Source organism: Salvelinus namaycush, chromosome 1, assembly GCF_016432855.1.
Source record: "Salvelinus namaycush isolate Seneca chromosome 1, SaNama_1.0, whole genome shotgun sequence".
Taxonomy (NCBI): Eukaryota; Metazoa; Chordata; class Actinopteri; order Salmoniformes; family Salmonidae; genus Salvelinus; species Salvelinus namaycush.
This window is the reverse complement of record NC_052307.1, coordinates 64,861,005-64,879,575: the sequence shown is the minus strand read 5'-3', so window position 1 is coordinate 64,879,575 and position 18,571 is coordinate 64,861,005. Positions and strand designations below refer to the sequence as shown.

Sequence of the window (18,571 nt, the reverse complement as noted above, 5' to 3'; positions counted from 1 at the left end):
TTGGATCCTTTTCACAATGATGCAGGGACCATAATAAACAAACTCTCAGAAGCCTGTCATTTTCTTTTTATCTTGTCTTTACAGCAGGTTTATTCAACGCTTACTCTGTCCGGAGCCTGCTGGTTTTCTGTTCTACCTGATAATTAATTGCACCCACCTTGTGTCCCAGTTCTAAATCAGTCCCTGATTAGAGAACAATGAAAAAAATGCAGTGGAACTGGCTTCGACGTCCAGATTTGACTTTGAAGGTTTTACAGGATTTGCATATGCATAGAAGTAAAAAGGGCAACAATCTTTGAGTTTCACTTTTCAAAGTCTCATTTAAACTGTCAAACACTGTCAGCCATAGTTGACATTGACAGCCATTCTATGAAGCTTGTTCCCATTGAGCATCATTAGCTGACATTTGGAACACTTGCAAACAAATACAGATAGAAATGACTGGGGGGGTGGGGGCTGTGCATACATGAGGTGTTCTCACTTCACAAGATGGCAATGTTCCTCAAGGTGCCCTGACATTTGACAGAAGTGTGCCTCCCTCTGAGACCTCATCTGTAAATCTTCAAAACGACTTAGCTTGAGGTGACAACTGAGTATTGTATTTAGGCCTACTGTGCCCCAACAGTAAAGGAATGCTGAAATAATATCTGACAGAATTTAGTCTCTGCTCTCATTGTTTTATTTCTTATTTGTTAAAATTTCTCTCAAGAAAGGGATAAAGAACCCACAAAGTAAACAACAGATAAATCTAGGTTTTAGTTTACTACTACTGTAGTGGTGTACCCTTTCTGCACTGTCATGTCCTCTTAATACTGGTACAGTACAATCCATTGCTTACAAGACAATCAGGCAATTCTTCTGAATTGATGTTCCACACGGGATATAAACATAATAGACATTATTACTTCCCTGTTCTTGTCTATTTTAAGTATGCAAGAAAACAGTCTAGCTTCACTGCTTGGGCAAATTCCGTATGTATTATCAGCACATGCTGGCCAAAAGCGACACCTTTGCTGTCACCTGTCAAATAAATTCAATCCATCTCTAGCTTGTTTATGCATCAACTCATGACACCCTTCTCCCTCAAGCTTTTTGCATCCTCAACCTCCCCATCAGCTGAAAATGCACCAAACTAACACAAGCTGGCACAATGATCATTCATAGGAAAGGTGAAGACATTTCAGTGCCAAGTCAACACTTCTGTCAGTGTTAAACCTATCAAGATGCTTGTAATCTATGACAACTATTTGTGAGGTAACTGGGGAATCAATGTATTTCATTACTTTTCATGTAAACTGGGCAGTGATGAGCCTACACACAGTTGATCACCTCTTAACCATAATGAACATGGACAGTCAGTTCTTAATCAAGTCTCAGTAGCAGATTCCATAATGTATTACCAAAGTTTATTTACATGTTAGCACGACTGCAATGGAAACACTGCGGGGATTAGATTACCTGGCCCAGTTGCTCACGGTGGGAGGAATTTGCACCGGGTGAAAAGTGATTGCATTCTTTTTCGAGCCAGGTGCCCCGCTCTGGCTGATGGCAAAATTGTCTCAAAACAAAAGTGACGTAGGTTAAGCACGTGGAGTACTGAGTAGGATACTGGTTTCAAATGAAAAAGGTGACTGCTTTTGATCAAAACACTAATCTGCCTTCCCAATGCAAAGTAGTTTGAAAATTCAAACATTTTATGGCAAAGTGTTTCTGGACGATGCACCATGCTGCCAGTTGACAACATGACCGAGCGGCGCAGACTACTGTTCGATTTGAGAAGCGCGCTCCTCCCCCCTCACTGCTTTTGCCTGTGACAGGCCATAGACCGGTGTACCGCGGTTCATTTGAATTAAACTCCCTCAAATCCATTGGATTGCTCTCAAACTACAGACGATCAAAGGGAAAGTGATGGATTATAAACTCAGCAAAAAAAGAAACATCCCCTTTTCAGGACCCTGTCTTTCAAAGATAATTTGTAAAAATCCAAATAACTTCACAGATCTTCATTGTAAAGGGTTTAAACACTGTTTCCCATGCTTGTTCAATGAACCATAAACAATTAATGAACATGCACCTTTGGAACGGTTAAGAAACAGCTTACAGACGGTAGGCAATTAAGGTCACAGTTATGAAAATTTAGGACACTAAAGAGGCCTTTCTACTGACTCTGAAAAACACCAAAAGAAAGATGCCCAGGGTCCCTGCTCATCTGCGTGAACATGACTTAGGCATGCTGCAAGGAGGCATGAAGACTGCAGCTGTGGCCAGGGCAATAAATTGCAATGTCCGTACTGCGAGACGCTGAAGACAGGGAGACAGGACGGACAGCTGACCGTCCTCGCAGTGGCAGACCACGTGTAACAACACCTGCATAGGATCGGTACAACCGAACATCACACCTGCGGGACAGGTACAGGATGGCAACAACTGCCCGAGTTACACCAAGAGCGCACAATCCCTCCCTTAGTGCTGACTGTCCGCAATAGGCTGAGGCTGTACTGAGGGCTTGTAGGCCTGTATTAAGGCAGGTCCTCACCAGACGTCACCGACAACAACGTCGCCTATGGGCACAAACCCATCTTCGCTGGACCAGACAGGACTGGCAAAAAGTGCTCTTCACTGATGAGTCGCGGTTTTGTCTCACCAGGGGTGATAGTCGGATTCGAGTTTATCGTTGAAGGAATGAGCGTTACACCGAGGCCTGTACTCTTGAGCGGGATCAATTTGGAGGTGGAGGGTCTGTCATGGTCTGGGGTGGTGTGTCACAGCATATCGGACTGAGCTTGTCATTGCAGGCAATCTCAACGCTGCGCGTTACATGTGGTACCCTTCCTGCAGGCTTATCCTGACATGACCCAGCATGACAATGTCACAAGCCATACTGCTCGTTCTGTGTGTGATTTCCTGCAAGTCAGGAATGTCAGTGTTCTGCCATGGCCAGCGAAGAGCCAGGATCTCAATCCCATTGAGCACGTCTGGGACCTGTTGGATCGGAGGGTGAGGGCTAGAGCCATTCCCCCCAGAAATGTCTGGGAACTTGCAGGTGCTTCAGTGGAAGAATGGAGTAACAGCTCACAGCCAGAACTGGCAAATCTGGTGCAGTCCATGAGGAGGAGATGCACTGGAGTACTTAATGCAGCTGGTGGCCACACCAGATACTGACTTACTTTAGATTTTGACCCCCCCCTTTGTTCAGGGACACATTCAATTTCTGCTAGTCACATGTCTGTGGCACTTGTTCAGTTTATGTCTCAGTTGTTGAATCTTATGTTCATACAAATATTTACACATGTTAAGTTTTCTGAAAATAAACACAATTGACAGTGAGAGGACATTTCTTTTTTTGCTGAGTTCAGTATATTAAAAATACACAAAAACACCTACGAAATGTCAATGGAAGTAGAGGTATCCAAAATAAACATAAAAGGCCTATATCTACTAGTGGAAGGATAGTCAAGAAGATATTTCAAGGATTTTTCACACTTGAGTACAAGTTCATAGATCAAGGAAAGCATAAACATTCAGATTCTGTATTTTTCGACACACTACAGAAAGTCAAATTATTCAAATTGTGTACCATTTTCACTTTCATTGAAAGCTTACAACCAAATTGAAAGTTTGACAGAAGTAAAATCTTGCACTGCTGTTAGAAAAAAATGATACATGTTTTTCCAAATGTCAAATCTAATAAACACATAGCACGTCTCAGCTTATCTCCATCTGGTCAAGGACAGTAAACTAAGAAAATGGGGAAGAGAAATACATTTCAATAGTATGCAGTCTTCTTAAAAATACATCCGGTCCACTTTTCTCTACTCCGAGGCTTCCGATTCCTTCAGTGTTTCAGGACTGGAGGGAATGTCTTTGTCTGCCCTGACTTCAGCTGGACTTTGAGAGGATGAGGAGATGTCCTTTGCTTCCACGATATTGTTCACCTCTTGGTCTACATTTAAGGGGATAGTCTCCAGGGAAGCGCTGACCTTCTTACTGTCGTCAAAGCTCACAGATTCCAGTTTGCTTAATGACTCACGCAAACACGCCGCCTCCCCCTCTAACTCACAGGCCACAGAACTAGAGGGGGACCTGGTCGCTGACTGCAAAGCCCACTCCTCCCTCAGCTCCTCCTCAACTGAGCTTTCCATGGGTGTTTCACTTTCCATGGGCCCTGACTGCAAAGACTGGTCTTCCTCGACTGAACTTTCCATGGGTGTTTCTAGCTCTGTAGCCTGTGTGACTCCCTGGATCTGATCTACTGTAGAGATCTGTGGAAGCACTTCTGCCTCTCCTAGCTGGTTAACTGCTGCATCATCGTTGTCTAGTAGAATAACATCACCTCTTCCTGACTCTTGGGTCTGAACATGCATTACCTCTGGCCCATACCCTCTTTCAGCAGCTGGGGTGATACACAAGACATTGGAGGTCTCCTCCAATCTGGGAACGCTGTGAATGAAAGGGGGGGTGGGACACGTACCAAATCAATCTAATTGACTCCATCCAAGATGGGAAAAATATTTGTTGGTTCTATTTTGTGTGGACCATCCCTTAATTACCTGTGCAATTGTTCAAAAGCGCCACTCACTGTGGCAGTTTCAGCATTCTATGTAACAAACAAAAAAAGAAGAGGTGCTGGGTTGAGGAAACCGTTCAAAATCAAACATATGTGTTTCTCAGGTACAATCCAGCTAGAGTAGTACCTGGATATCAGGGAACATCAGAGCAGACATCCCTTGCTTATTTCTGAAACAGAACAAAAGAGAAAATCACGACAAATCCATTAAACGTAGAGCCCTTTTAATAAAACCATTAATAAAATGACTTTGGAGATAGCATATGGAAAATGGTAATGAAAACTTAAAATTCATTTTCAGAGCATAATTAAGGCTGGCTTATCAGCACAGAATTAGTATCCAAATAGTTCCTATTTTTTCAAACAAAGATATTTTAATCATGAAGCAAAAGGACCAATGTCCTTGTCCAGACAATCATTCTTCAAACAGAACAGGCATTTAGCATAAATATCAATTAGCATTGAATTGTGCATATTAAATTCTCAGGAGGAACAACATATTTATGAAATTATTACATTTGAACTTGATCTCATGTGTATTGTTAGTGCGTTTGGCTCCTCAAAGGAATACAACAAATTAAGACGAGGATATTCTTGCAAAAGAGATTCGACAACGACCTTTCATTTCAGCAACTTCCCAATGACAAAATTACCTTACTTTAGGCACACATTAATTAAGCAATGTTCTCTGGTATTAATTAAGGCCAAAGCTCCCATTTGCATTTGTGAAGGTCAAAAAAAAAAAATATCCACTTAATATGCATCCCAATTAGCTTAACGTAAAAAGCATATGGTAAAGATTTCTCAAAATAATGGATGCTTCCAAACAAACTCATAGGTCAGGGAGTTGGAAGTCTCACAAGTACTTGATCAAATTCTGAGATTCTCATTACAACACTATGAGGGGTGTTACTTTTATTTTAGGATGTTCTCGTTATCTGCTGCATTGGAAGAGTAGCTACTCACCCTCTAATGCCATCATCTACAGCACCACCTTCTCCTGCAAGACAAGAAAAACGTGACATGCAGACAGGTTATTATTATTATATAAACAAGATGCGACGCCTAAGCATCTGGTTGTGAAGAATGTGATAAACCTTATACCTTTCTCTAGTATGACCTTACAGACGTGGTGTGGTCTGTCAATCAAATGCTTGCTCATGAGGTCAGTTCCATGCGCATCCGCCAGGAAGTCACAGTTCAGACAGACAAGGGTTAAATTCCTGCAAGACAGTAGGTAAAATGTGATTCATAATGAACCGAATAGAATAAACTTGCATGGTGCTTAATTATGGTAATGTTTGGTGAAAATGCAACACTACTTATTAAATAAATCATTACCAAAAACTGGATTGCAGAACAATAGCAACATTAACGAATTGATTTGAGACCAGATTTGTTTAGTTAGGGACACGTACCTTAGGACAACTGGGATTTTCCTCATTTTCCGGAATCTCTCTTTTGAGATGGCACTATGGAACCTGACAAATACATATTTTTATATATTTAATATGAACAATAAAACATCCTCTCTGAGCCGACTAGGTGAAAAATCTGCACTTAACCCTACTTCCTCCTGTAAGTCGCTCTGGATAAGAGCATCTGCTATATGACTAAAATGTAAAAATGGGCATATACACTGTTCACAAAACATTAAGAACACCTATTCTTTCCATGACAGACTGACCAGGTAAAAGCTATGATCCTTTATTGATGTCACTTGTTAAATCCACTTCAAATCAGTGTAGATTAAGGTGAGGAGAACGGTTTTAAAAGGATTTTTAAGCTTTGAGACAATTGAGACATGGATTATGTATGTGTGTCATTCAGAGGGTGAATGGGCAAGACAAAATATTTTAAGTGTCTTTGAACAGGATATGGTAGCATGTGCCAGGCGCACCAGTTTGTCAAGAACTGCACGCTGCCGGGTTTTTCACGCTCAGTTTCCCGTGTGTATCAAGAATGGTCCACCACCCAAAGGACATCCATCCAACTTGACACAACTGTGGGAAGCATTGGAGTCAACATGGGCCAGCATCCCTGTGGAATGTTTGACACCTTGTAGGGGTGTTCCTAAAGTTTTGTACACTCAGTGTACACATGTGTTATGAATCTGACACTCAAGGAGCTTTTACCTTATCATATGGTTTCCAAATGAAGTTTTGCAACTTGTCCGATACTTGCATGCACCACAAATTGCAACCATGGGATAGTGACTATAGAAGTCATGAATCTCCGAGTAGCACTCAATGCAGGTGTGTCTTCTTTCGCCAATACTAAAAAGGTAGAGAAAACTAATTGGAGCATCATTCATTCATTTAAAGTACTATTACCTTCAGTAACACATTCTGAGATGCATTATTAAACATACAAGTTACTTGATTGGTGTAATATATTGATAACCAGGGCTCTGAAGTGTGACCATTTTGGTCGCAAATGCTCTTAAATATTTTGCTGTGCGACCTGACATATTTTGGGAGCACCGTGCGACAATGAAAACAAGCTCCCAGAGTATAATTGTTGTTATGATTAGGCGTCGCTGTACCGTTGTTTGATTGACCAAGACATAAAAGCGAGCAGATTCATTATGGTTAGGAGCTAATGCAGCATCACTACTGTGAAAACATATTGTTTCTAGCACAAAACGGTAAAAAGATATGAACCATATTACCTGTGCATGTTCTATTGTGAATTGGGTATACATTTATAAACCACTTCACAAGCTGCTCCAAAACCACTCGCAGGCATTTGTTTACCTGTTGTTCAGTCATGTAACCTCATTAGCGGCTAACTCTTTTGAGAACACCAGTTCTACCTATGAAACGTTTGAATTTAGAGCCCTGTTCATAACCAACCATGAAAAGAATCAGCCCTGACCATAGTTTAGATCCTGTAACAGAAAATATGTAGTTTGTGAGGAAAAAAACAAGTTGACTGAGTGATGGACCGACCTGAGACTCTGCAACACATGGTTGTTCTTCTGCTGCTTGAGGAGCTTCTTGCTCACTGTGGCCTTGCCTTTCCCCCCACTGCTGCCCTGTGTGGTAGATATACTGCTCTGAGCTTTTACTTTGGCTACCTTCATGCCTGAGACCTCTGGTATGACACTGACACTGGATTTTTCAGCAGCATGGGTGGAACTGGGAGACGGCCCGGTCAGAGAGGCCCGGATAGTCACCTGAAATATGTATAAATAAAAACAGATCAAATTAAGATTCTCTGAATTCATGCCATGATTTAAACGCTTGTAAAAGAACTTGCTTTTAAAATGAGGGCTTATTGCGGTTGCCATTGATGTTATCTATATTGTAGATAATTGGTACAGAGGTATTGAGATGTTTTGTTAGGCTAAATAAGAAGAGTCAAAACCTTGGTTCCAGGAGGAAGGCCCTCCAGAGCTTTGGGTTTTTGGAAAGTCTTATGGTGCTGAGTCTTGTGATCCACTCTCTCCTTGTAGGTGAGGAAATTCAGCCTGCATTTCCCGCAACGATTAATTCCTTTTTTCTGGCAAATTGACAAAACAAGTACAATAGAAAAACATGAGACTGCATATAGGTACAGTTGAAGACAGAAGTTTACATACACTTATGTTGGAGTCATTAAAACTCATTTTTCAACCACTCCACAAATTTCTTGTTAACAAACTATAATTTTGGCAAGTCAGTTAGGACATCTACTTTGTGCATGACACAAGTAATTTTTCCAACATTTGTTTACAGACAGATTATTTCACTGTATCACAATTCCAGTGGGTCAGAAGTTTACATACACTAAGTTAACTGTGCCTTTAAACAACTTGGAAAATTCCAGAAAATGTCATGGCTTTAGAAGCTTCTGATAGGCTAATTGACATCATTTGGGTCAATTGGAGGTGTACCTGTGGGATACATTTCAAGGCCTACCTTCAAACTCAGTGCCTCATTGCTTGACATCATGGGAAAATCAAAAGAAAATCAGCCAAGACCTCAGAAATAAAATTGTAGACCTCCACAAGTCTGGTTCATCCTTGGGAGCAAGTACACGGAGTCTACAACCCACACAAGTGGCTCAGGTAGTGCGTGGCCTGCTGGAGGTCATTTTGCAGGGCTTTGGCAGTGCTCCTCCTTGCACAAAGGCGGAGGTAGCGGTCCTGCTGCTGGGTTGTTGCCCTCCTACGGCCTCCTCCACGTCTCCTGATGTACTGGCCTGTCTCCTGGTAGCGCCTCCATGCTCTGGACACTACGCTGACAGACACAGCAAACCTTCTTGCCACAGCTCGCATTGATGTGCCATCCTGGATGAGCTGCACTACCTGAGCCACTTGTGTGGGTTGTAGACTCCGTCTCATGCTACCACTAGAGTGAAAGCACCGCCAGCATTCAAAAGTGACCAAAACATCAGCCAGGAAGCATAGGAACTGAGAAGTGGTCTGTGGTCACCACCTGCAGAACCACTCCTTTATTGGGGGTGTCTTGCTAATTGCCTATAATTTCCACCTTTTGTCTATTCCATTTGCACAACAGCATGTGAAATTTATTGTCAATCAGTGTTGCTTCCTAAGTGGACAGTTTGATTTCACAGAAGTGTGATTGACTTGGAGTTACATTGTGTTGTTTAAGTGTTCCCTTTATTTTTTTGAGCAGTGTATAAACACCATGGCACCACGCAGCCGTCATACCGCTCAGGAAGGAGACGCGTTCTGTCTCCTAGAGATGAACGTACTTTGGTGCGAAGAGTGCAAATCAATCCCAGAACAACCACAAAGGACCTTGTAAAGATGCTGGAGGAAACGGGTACAAAAGTTTCTATATCCACAGTAAAACAAGTCCTATATCGACATAACCTGAAAGCCCGCAAGGAAGAAGCCACTGCTCCAAAACCGCCCATAAAAAAGCCAGACTACGGTTTGCAACTGCACATGGGGACAAAGATCGTACTTTTTGGAGAAATGTCCTCTGGCCTGATAGAAGAAAAACAGAACTGTTTGGCCATAATGACCATCGTTATGTTTGGAGGAAAAAGGGGGAGGCTTGCAAGCCGAAGAACACCATCCCAATCGTGAAACACGGGGGTGGCAGTATCATGTTGTGGGGGTACTTTGCTGTAGGAGGGACTGGTGCACTTCACAAAATAGATGGCATCATGAGGGAGGAAAATTATGTGGATATATTGAAGCAACATCTCAAGACATCAGTCAGGAAGTTAAGGCTTGGTCGCAAATGGGCGGCAGGTAGCCTAGTGGTTAGAGCGTTGGACTAGTAACCGGAAGGTTGCAAGATCGAATCCCCGAGCTGACAAGGTAAAAATCTGTAATTCTGCCCCTGAACAAGGCAGTTAACCCACTGTTCCTAGGCCGTCATTGAAAATAAGAATTTATTCTTAAATGACTTAGTTAAATAAAGTTAAAATAAAAATGTAAAAATGGGTCTTCCAACTGGACAATGACCCCAAGCATACTTCTAAAGTTGTGGCAAAATGGCTTAAGGACAACAAAGGCACGGTATTGGAGTGGCCATCACAAAGCCCTGACCTCAATCCCATAGAAGATTTGTGGGCGGAACTGAAAAAGCATGTGCGAGCAAGGAGGCCTACAAACCTGACTCGGTTACACCAGCTCTGTCAGGAGGAAAGGGCCAAAATTCACCCAACTTATTGTGGGAAGCTTGTGGAAGGCTACCCGAAATGTTTGACCCAAATTAAACAATTTAAAGTCAATGCTACCAAATACTAATGTAAACTTCTGACCCACTGGGAATGTGATGAAAGAAATAAAAGCTGAAATAAATCATTCTCTCTACTATTATTCTGACATTTCACATTCTTAAAATAAAGTGGTGATCCTAACTGACCTAAGACAGGGAATTTTTACTAGGATTAAAATCGCAGGAATTGTGAAAAACTGAGTTTAAATGTATTTGGCTAAGGTGTATGTAAACTTCCGACTTCAACTGTAGATAATAGGTTCAGCTATCCTTAGTAAAGGGTAAGATTTCAGGACAATGTGTCATTTCTGTGTTTTGTTGGTTGGCACAGCTAACAGTGTCATTGAATCCTTTTTGATTCTTACAGCATTGGCTGGCTTGGTATTAGACTAACGTTTCTGTTGGCTTTGTTCTATGGCTACATACAGTGATTTGTGGAGTTGATCTGGTTTGTTTTTTTTTTCAGAGTGAAAGGAAGCATACATTGCTGTAAGACAGTTATGTATTACATCAAGGTGTTCAGCAGACAACCAAATCAATCCAACTTCAGAATGAAAGCCAATAGGGCAAAACATTTTTTTTTTTTTTAAACCAGACAGCTTTAAAACTCAAACTCTGAGAGAAAACTGTTTGCTGCATTCACTGCTTTATTAAGAGGCTGAAACATCAGGAAACTGACAGGAAATTACAATGTGTGCCAGGTCAGTCAGAACATCAGCCACATCAACCAAAAATGACCCAATCAACATATTTATTGATCATGAATTGTTGCACATATTTAACAATAGAAAAGTACCCAATATAACTAAGCCTCTTACCTGATGCTTCATATAGTGCTGCATGTAGACATGACCACTTTTAAGAACTTTAAGGCAGAACGGACAAAGGAGATCCTTTGTGTTTTCATGCACCGTACGGAAGTGTGTGTCCACATCGGCAAAGAATGAAGACCGGTAGTTGCACACCTGGAAGGAGACAATTAAAGTATTAGTGTGAATAATAAATGGTTCAGGATGACTGCAAGGCAAATCCCTTCAATAATTTGAATTAAATGTTTCAATTCCTGATTGTAATGCCAGGGCATCTCTACTATCAACTATTAATGACTTTTCTTTGTGAACAGACTGATATAAAAACATGATTGATAAACAAAATGTACCTGGCAGACATAGGGCATCTCGCCAGGCTTGTGATTGTCCTTCATGTGTTCCAGGAGCACTTGCTCAGACTCGAAGGCTAATTCACATATCTTGCAATTGGCTACAAAAACAACAAGAATGAATTACTAAAATGGGCCCAACTTGTTAAAGACAGCTTTATTTATATAACTATAATCAACCTATATACAATAATGTATGATTGCTTGAGATAGTGTTCAATACGTTAAGGTGAAATGTATGGTTTCATTGACGTTTCATGTTGGTTGCTATTGACTGGTATGCCTACTTGAAGATTCGACCATGCTGTGGGCACTCTCAACGTGGCACTGCAGCTGGAATGGGGTTGAGTACTGCCGGTAGCAGTGTTGGCAGGTAGTGTGGCTTTCCCAGCTCTCACTGTTCTGCTTCTCCAGCTCCAGATGGTGCTTCATATGGTTCATGAACCTACAAGAGTCACCACAAAGTTCAAGATAAGACATCAGTAGCAATGTAGCGTCAGAAACCACAAATGCCAAAGCAACGAAGTGTCAGCTTTGCCGTTTATCTTTAAAAAATTGTATTGTAAAATTTCATTTTTAAACAAGCTATTAAAAACAAGAAAAATGTGTAACTATCCAATCCACCAGAGCAAATTTCATAAATGTTTTGTGAATATATGGTAAAAAGCTCATTAGCTTTTTAGTCAAACGTTTCTTTAAATAATTAAAGAAATATATGCATACATGCATAAATAACTAACTACCCTACTTCAACCCACATTTAGAAAAAGAAAAACTAACTTAATGTATTGAGCCAAATTACAGTGAAGCCGTATTCAATAACACTTCAACAGATCGTGGCCTATGTGCAACACCAAACCTGCGCGTCAGATTAAAAAAATAAATTAGCAACCACTGTGCACCTCACTTCCTAAGCATGCATAATTGCCATTATAATACTGCCAATTATGCACAGCTTTTTGTTATGCTTAATGATGTGGTGTTCCACGGCTGCTCCCGAGCCACATGACCTCTACATGTAACCGCTGCACTGACAAGGCAGGCAAGGCCCATTTTTCAGCCAGCAGTCTTACCTCAGCTCCCCTAACAGGGATTCTTATGCAGACAAACTATGACCTCTGCTGCCAGACTGGGTTCAGTACAAATGCGTCTGCCCATTAAAAGGAGCTTACAGAGGCTTTTCTTGCAACGTCCTGAAGCAAAGTTATTTAATCAAAGGAGCAGTTCTTACACCATCCAAACTAGCAGCCATTATTCATCTCTGGCCCCAAGTGGGAATATGAGTTGATATGTCATCCATCTGGGGGAGAAAACTGTGATGAGGGCTGAAACACGTTGAATATCCTCTCTTCACATTGAAGTTAATCACTCTCCATGGGCAGAGGGCTCATTTAACACTTGTTCATGAACACCATTTCCATGCACCAAAACAGCACAGTAGACACTTGGGGTGATGTATTGACGAAAGGCCGGTTGATGTATCCATTCATTACCAATAACAGTGAGCCATTCATATAAATATAGAAGATATGTCCACTGATCTGCTTATTGGTGGCAGTAATTGTGTAATGTGTTTGCATTATGTAAACATGTGAAATGCCAAATGTATTGTTTTCATTATGCCACTGGACAAATAGGATATAGAGGAGTTCTTTAAATTAGAAAATGACCTGTTTAAACAAACACATTTTGTGCAGTAGACACGACACCCTTTTTTCGTCACAAATAATCGTATTATTCAGGAATACAGTGGCTTATTGAAAACAAAAGCAGAGCTGCACAGCAAGCAACGCCTGCTGTAGTTACCTGACGTTGTTCTTGAGTACTTTCAAACAGCTCTGGCACTTATAGGTAAATGGGGTCTTCTGCTGCTGCGATTTGGGTTTGTCTCCCTCAAATCTACCATAGTAGAAGTCTGTGACAAGCATGATGCGCTTGCTTGCAAAAAGGTAAGTAGACTTTGGGGTTGAGGGGAAGACACACTCCAACAGGTGAGGACAACATTTCTGAAATTAAAGTAAATGTAAAATAGGTGAACAAATTACAATCTGCAGAGTTGATAATGTAGTTCTTAAAGTGCCTCTAAGGCTCTGGTTCATGCACTAATAGCAAGGCTCGACATTAACGCTGGTCCTCTTGTTCGGGACAAGTAAAAAATAAATATTTTGACAAGAACATAGATTTGTTCCAAATGGACAAGTAAAACAAATTCACAAAAATCAAACATTTACTACGATCAGAATTCGATGTGAGAAGCAAACACTGAAATAATATTCAAATCTATTTTTCATGTACATAAATAAAAAAGCCTGCACATCAAATTGTAATTGATATGCATATTAGCTACAGCCTCATGTCCAGACCGATGCTGACATGAGGCGGCAGAAAATGTAGGCACACTTTAATGAGAATTTTAATTACATAAATATAGGCTAAACGGCAGTCATGTTTGACAAATATAATGAAGGATAATTAACATTAACGTCTGAATGCTTGATTCTGTCGACATACTCAAAGTACTTCGTTCAGATCAAATGGTCACAAGACCGGAGTGAAAGACAGTGCATGATGCGCACTGCACATCACCCACCTTGAATCTGAGCAGAGGCAGCCAACATTTTGAAACTATTTCATAATAAACTTAAATTGTTTAAAACCTGGAAGTTTCATGTGGAGGTTTTAAACAATTAAGCAGGTCTTAACTTGTTTCAAAGTAGTCTAGCCTAGGCAAAATATGACCACAGAAATATTGAAACCAGAATTTCTCATGTTCTATTGGTTTACAAATCAACAATATTTTATTTTCCAACAGCCAAAGGCATAATACTAGTCATGAGTAAACCATGCCAGTTTATACATCTTTAGATCTCCCCTCTTCATTGCTAACAGCTATTTTCATCTCTGTCATATGAAACCGCTCGCACATGTGTGGAGCGCTTTGAGAAAGGTGCTTTCCCACTAATTGCATGTTGGAACATTTATGCAGCCTAAGGCCATGTGCACATTGTTGAGTTTATAATAAGAAATAAAACTATCAATATTTTAAGCAAAATGGTCTGATCTGTTGCATCAGCCTCATTGCTTTAAAAATAATGTTTTTTTTAAACTATGTCATCCCAGAACTGTCCCAGAGTCTGTTTTGAACCGCATACATGTTTTATCGTCCCAGGGACACCCTTTAATATATAAAGACATAAAAAGTATTTGGTTGTAATTGTAATGTTGTAATATTTTATAGTCTACCAAGGGTGGCAAACTATTCTCAAGGAGAGCTTTAAAAGGGGTAGGCAGTGTTGTATTTTGAGACACGAATGAATATGCAAAGATGCCAATAGGCAGACTGTAGCCCAGCTACATTTATCTGATTTTTTTTAAATGGTAAAAAAAATTAAAATTTATTTTACTTTGAAAAGTGGTTCCTTGAATCATATAATGATGTAAAAATGGTTAGCCTTTTTTTTGGAACAAGTAAACCAAAAATCTGTCCGAGGTACAAGTGGCTAAAAAAGAGAATGTCAAGCCCTGAATAGCAACATTTTAGAATATTTATGTAAAACAATTGTCACAGCTAAAGGCATGCATTTTAGAATGACTGAAGTAAACTCACCACCATGTGGTCTTTCATGACAACTTGTTGGTAGAAATCAAATTTACACTTTGGACATTTTTTACAAAAACGTGCTCCATTTTCTAATATCTCCTGGGCGTGGGGAGACCCTGCAAAAACAAAAAAGTAAATTTCAGTTGTAAAAATAAAAAAAAGTGCTAATGAATCTAGCTAATAACAGAGCATGCAACTGATGTAAGGAAACCCCTACCGATGTCCTGCTTTGCTTTTTTAGCTGTGCTGTTTTGGTCTTGAGGTAAACCTCGTTTGCCATAGTCTGTTTAAGGGGAGAAAATAGATTCATACTTATTATCACAAGTCACATGCAATCTTCAGATCATGAGGTCACACACAGTTTTCGTGACCACGTGACCCGGCCAGGAATATCTCTGAGTCAAACAAGTAAGATATTTTGGCTTATTACCCCAGCTGTTGCCTTTGGCTTGAATAACTGGGGACACAATCTGGAGGTTGGTAGAATTTGGGCGGTTGGGCTGGGAAGACAATGCAGCGGGGCCCTGCACATTGGACAAGGTCACTACGTTGTTGTGGATCATGTGCACTTGAGGCCTGTGGATAACCCCAGGTAAAGGCTTCCCCGGAGTCACCTGCTGCATAATGTGCTGCTGGCCTGCTGCTGGAGTCATCTGCTGCAGAATGTGCTGCTGGCCTGCTGAAAAAAACACACATTACAAATATGAAACACCGCAAAATGCAGTATGTTTGTGCTGTGGCTGTATAGGGAATATATAAGTTTACTTGAGCATAGATTCACTAAATTAATTTCCAATTATTAGTCTGCTCTGAAATACAAAAATGTGTGTTATGTTTTGGTTTGTTGCTTGCCTGCCTGCAATCAAGTTAGGATGTAATATTTCTATTTTTACCTGGAACCACAGTGAAAGATGTCCCAGGGGGATACTGTTTCCCAAGGGAAGCGAGGAAAGCCGAGTTGGCCGATAACTGTGGTGTGGTCATAATGTAACCCTAAGAAAAAAGGCAAACAGTTTTTATTAAAACATTGCACCAACACCATTACAGCCAAAAGTTACATCTTTATAACTAAACAGGTGCCCAGTCAAAGCTCTTCTCTGTCCCAGCACCACAATTGTGTAAAAACCTGCATTTGGATTTTCCTACTAGCACCGACTTTGCTGATAACTACTTTATTGAGGGAACATGTACTTACAACTGTGATATGTTTGTCTCACCTAGCTATCTTAATTAATACAGTAATTGTAAGTTTATCTGGATAAGAGTCTCTGCTAAATGACTCAAATCTAATGTGTGTTCTTTGCTATGTATAGCAAAGTGAAATAAGGGATATCTAAAGCAAAACACAATATACCTGGTTGTTGATAATGATGGGCTGTGGTGGTACTGCTGTTAAGGGTCGAGGTGCATTGTTCAACCCTTTCCCAGGAATTATGATGTTCTGTGGAACTGGACCCCGAGTGATATGAGCTTGGGGGGAGTTATGTGTCATTGTCATCCTAGAGGCTCTTGGTCTTCCAACTCCGCCACTTTGAACTGGGGTGGTCTTCACATTTCTTTGGTTGTTTGCTTCAAAGACAGGTCATATAATTAACCACTCTTGTTTATGTATCAATGCAATAAAATCTATATTGATAATCATATTTACCAACTTTGTAGAGCAACTAAGGGGAAAGGATCCAATGGAAGGATATTGTGTATGCAAACTATCCAAACTAGAGAAAACAGACAACAGTGTGAGAGACCTAACATTAACTGAGCCATACCAAGAGAAGAAAACATACTTGGTCTGGTGTTAATAATGGTGCCCTTTGAAGTACTAAGCTCCCCAACAAATATAGGTTCATCGTCGTCGTCGTCATCATCATGTTTACCGTCGCCCAACAAATTTACTTCTGGTGTCTGTCTCTGCCATGGCTCCAGCTCCTCTTCCTCACATTCCATAAAAAGCTCGGACATTGTGAAGCTGAAAATGGATGAGAGTTACGTTAATGTTCGCTAGAAACAAACAGTTAACTAACTAGCTAGTCAAACGAAGTTAGCCATGGTTTCTTAAGCTAGCTGTGGGCTAACGTTAGCTAACATGTTTTGCGTACCTGGCTAACTAGCTAGTAGGAAAAGCTAGGAAATTGGAAACGTTGAATCCTCATAGCCGCGCGACTAGTTAGTTAATGGACATTTTGCTTATATCCCGTCGAAAAACCATAGTTAGCTACATAAAAAGACTGGAAATACAATGCAGAACACCACATAGTTAACTAGATATACTAACGTTATCTACCAAAACGTCCAGTTGCCATCTATTTTAGCTCACTACAGTAGCTAGCTAGCTAACTCTGATAGCCAGCCATTATTAGCTAGTGTGGGCAACCAATCATAGCGTCTGGCGCGACAACACAACATCGATCTCTTTGTTCCAACTTCATTTTCTCTGATGCAGTAATACTAAGGGATGTTTAAATGCTATTCAACAATACCAACATTCTAAGTATACCAGTGGCCAAGTACAGAGTCCACTTACCTTTTAATCTAACGCTTAACTGGGTGGTTAGTCCTTAGTACAAAATGAGAAATACCTTCAATGGAGCGCCTATGAATATTGTGGTGGCTGATGGGAAATGTGGGGTTTGCTGAAAGGAAGGTTACCACAGCCTCAAAATTAGCTATATCGTTAAAATCCATGAAAACAACAATTAGTTAGAGTTAGCAGTGTGGTTATGGTTTGGTTTAACATCACATGTTAAGAAGATAAATTATAGAAATAGGCAGGGTTTATGACTTTGTGGAAGTGGTAACTGTTGACAAACAGAGGAAGTGTTTACTCCGCCCAAAATCTTCTTCTATGGTATAATGGCGGTGTGCAAACAGACACCGCCCAAAGTCTGTCCACGTTTTAAGCAGATCAGCTTAATTCTTCTTCTTGAAATGTGTATTGGCGGATCACAACCAACTGAAATGTGCATGCACCGCCACCTACTGTACTGGAGTGTGAGGCCATCTATTTCTCTTATCTAGCCCTGTGTTTCCGCCTACCAACTAACTCTACACCCATTAAAACCTGACCACTATTCCACTACTTGTTTTTTGGTCAGTTGTGAACTTGGTCGTCAACTACCTAACAAAGCCTGTGAAAGCACTGTAGCACTTAGTCCCGACGTTCCTATGCTGTCCCTTTGACAACATAGTCACATACAACCTATAGGTCCCCTGTCTGTCACAAATATTGAATTCAATTCCATTTGAACTTACTCTACCTGTTGTCCACTGATTTTGTCCTTTTGTGGATAGAAATTTAAGACAAATATTCTTAGGAAAGTATTATTAAACCAGCTTCAAAACTTGTGTCTCTGTGTTAGCTATCATGGTTTGCTTTTCTCATCACCTGACGCACGCGCACAAGACAGAAGAACGTGCACACAATGCATGCTTAGTAACCAAAGTCTTGCAGGTGTTTACATATATAGTTTTGCGCATGTGCCAGGTAATAGAAATGTCAATGGAAGTGCCAGAGTTTGGAAAAGTTTGTTTAATAATACTTTTCTGTGGATGTTTTTACTCAAATT

The 18,571-nt window shown here is 40.6% G+C and overlaps 1 protein-coding gene across 3 annotated transcripts; it reads right to left on the bottom strand.

Annotated features, from left to right (window-relative positions):
- Window positions 1-3,330: 3,330 nt before the first annotated feature.
- Window positions 3,331-17,667, bottom strand: LOC120047329 (zinc finger protein 280C-like). 3 transcript variants are annotated; one of them, XM_038992870.1, is made up of 20 exons: window positions 17,530-17,667; window positions 16,793-16,974; window positions 16,363-16,577; window positions 15,902-16,001; window positions 15,439-15,684; window positions 15,226-15,291; window positions 15,015-15,124; window positions 13,214-13,413; window positions 11,695-11,852; window positions 11,408-11,508; window positions 11,067-11,213; window positions 7,937-8,071; window positions 7,519-7,745; window positions 6,703-6,843; window positions 5,986-6,048; window positions 5,672-5,790; window positions 5,534-5,567; window positions 4,695-4,737; window positions 4,551-4,597; window positions 3,331-4,440 (listed from the first exon to the last, which is right to left on the bottom strand). In XM_038992870.1, the coding sequence occupies exons 2-20, from the start codon at window positions 16,965-16,967 to the stop codon at window positions 3,813-3,815; spliced, it is 2,955 nt and encodes a 984-aa protein (XP_038848798.1). In that variant the 5' UTR covers window positions 16,968-16,974; window positions 17,530-17,667; the 3' UTR covers window positions 3,331-3,812. The 3 variants fall into 3 exon arrangements, with proteins under 3 accessions (XP_038848798.1, XP_038848784.1, XP_038848792.1); XM_038992856.1 differs by having other exon boundaries at window positions 15,439-15,687; window positions 17,530-17,666; XM_038992864.1 differs by lacking the exon at window positions 17,530-17,667 and adding an exon at window positions 17,105-17,290 and having other exon boundaries at window positions 15,439-15,687.
- Between the last annotated feature and the right edge of the window lie 904 nt (window positions 17,668-18,571).

Bases quoted from the DNA above. Each gene is read 5' to 3' on its own strand.
- LOC120047329 (XM_038992856.1), bottom strand. From the start codon at position 16,967: ATGTCCGAGCTTTTTATGGAATGTGAGGAAGAGGAGCTGGAGCCATGG. The intron at 15,292-15,438 runs GTAATAAGCCAA...CCCCTTAAACAG, and splicing joins AGCCAAAGGCAACAGCTGGG to ACTATGGCAAACGAGGTTTA. The intron at 15,125-15,225 runs GTAGGGGTTTCC...TTGTTTTTGCAG, and splicing joins AAAAGCAAAGCAGGACATCG to GGTCTCCCCACGCCCAGGAG.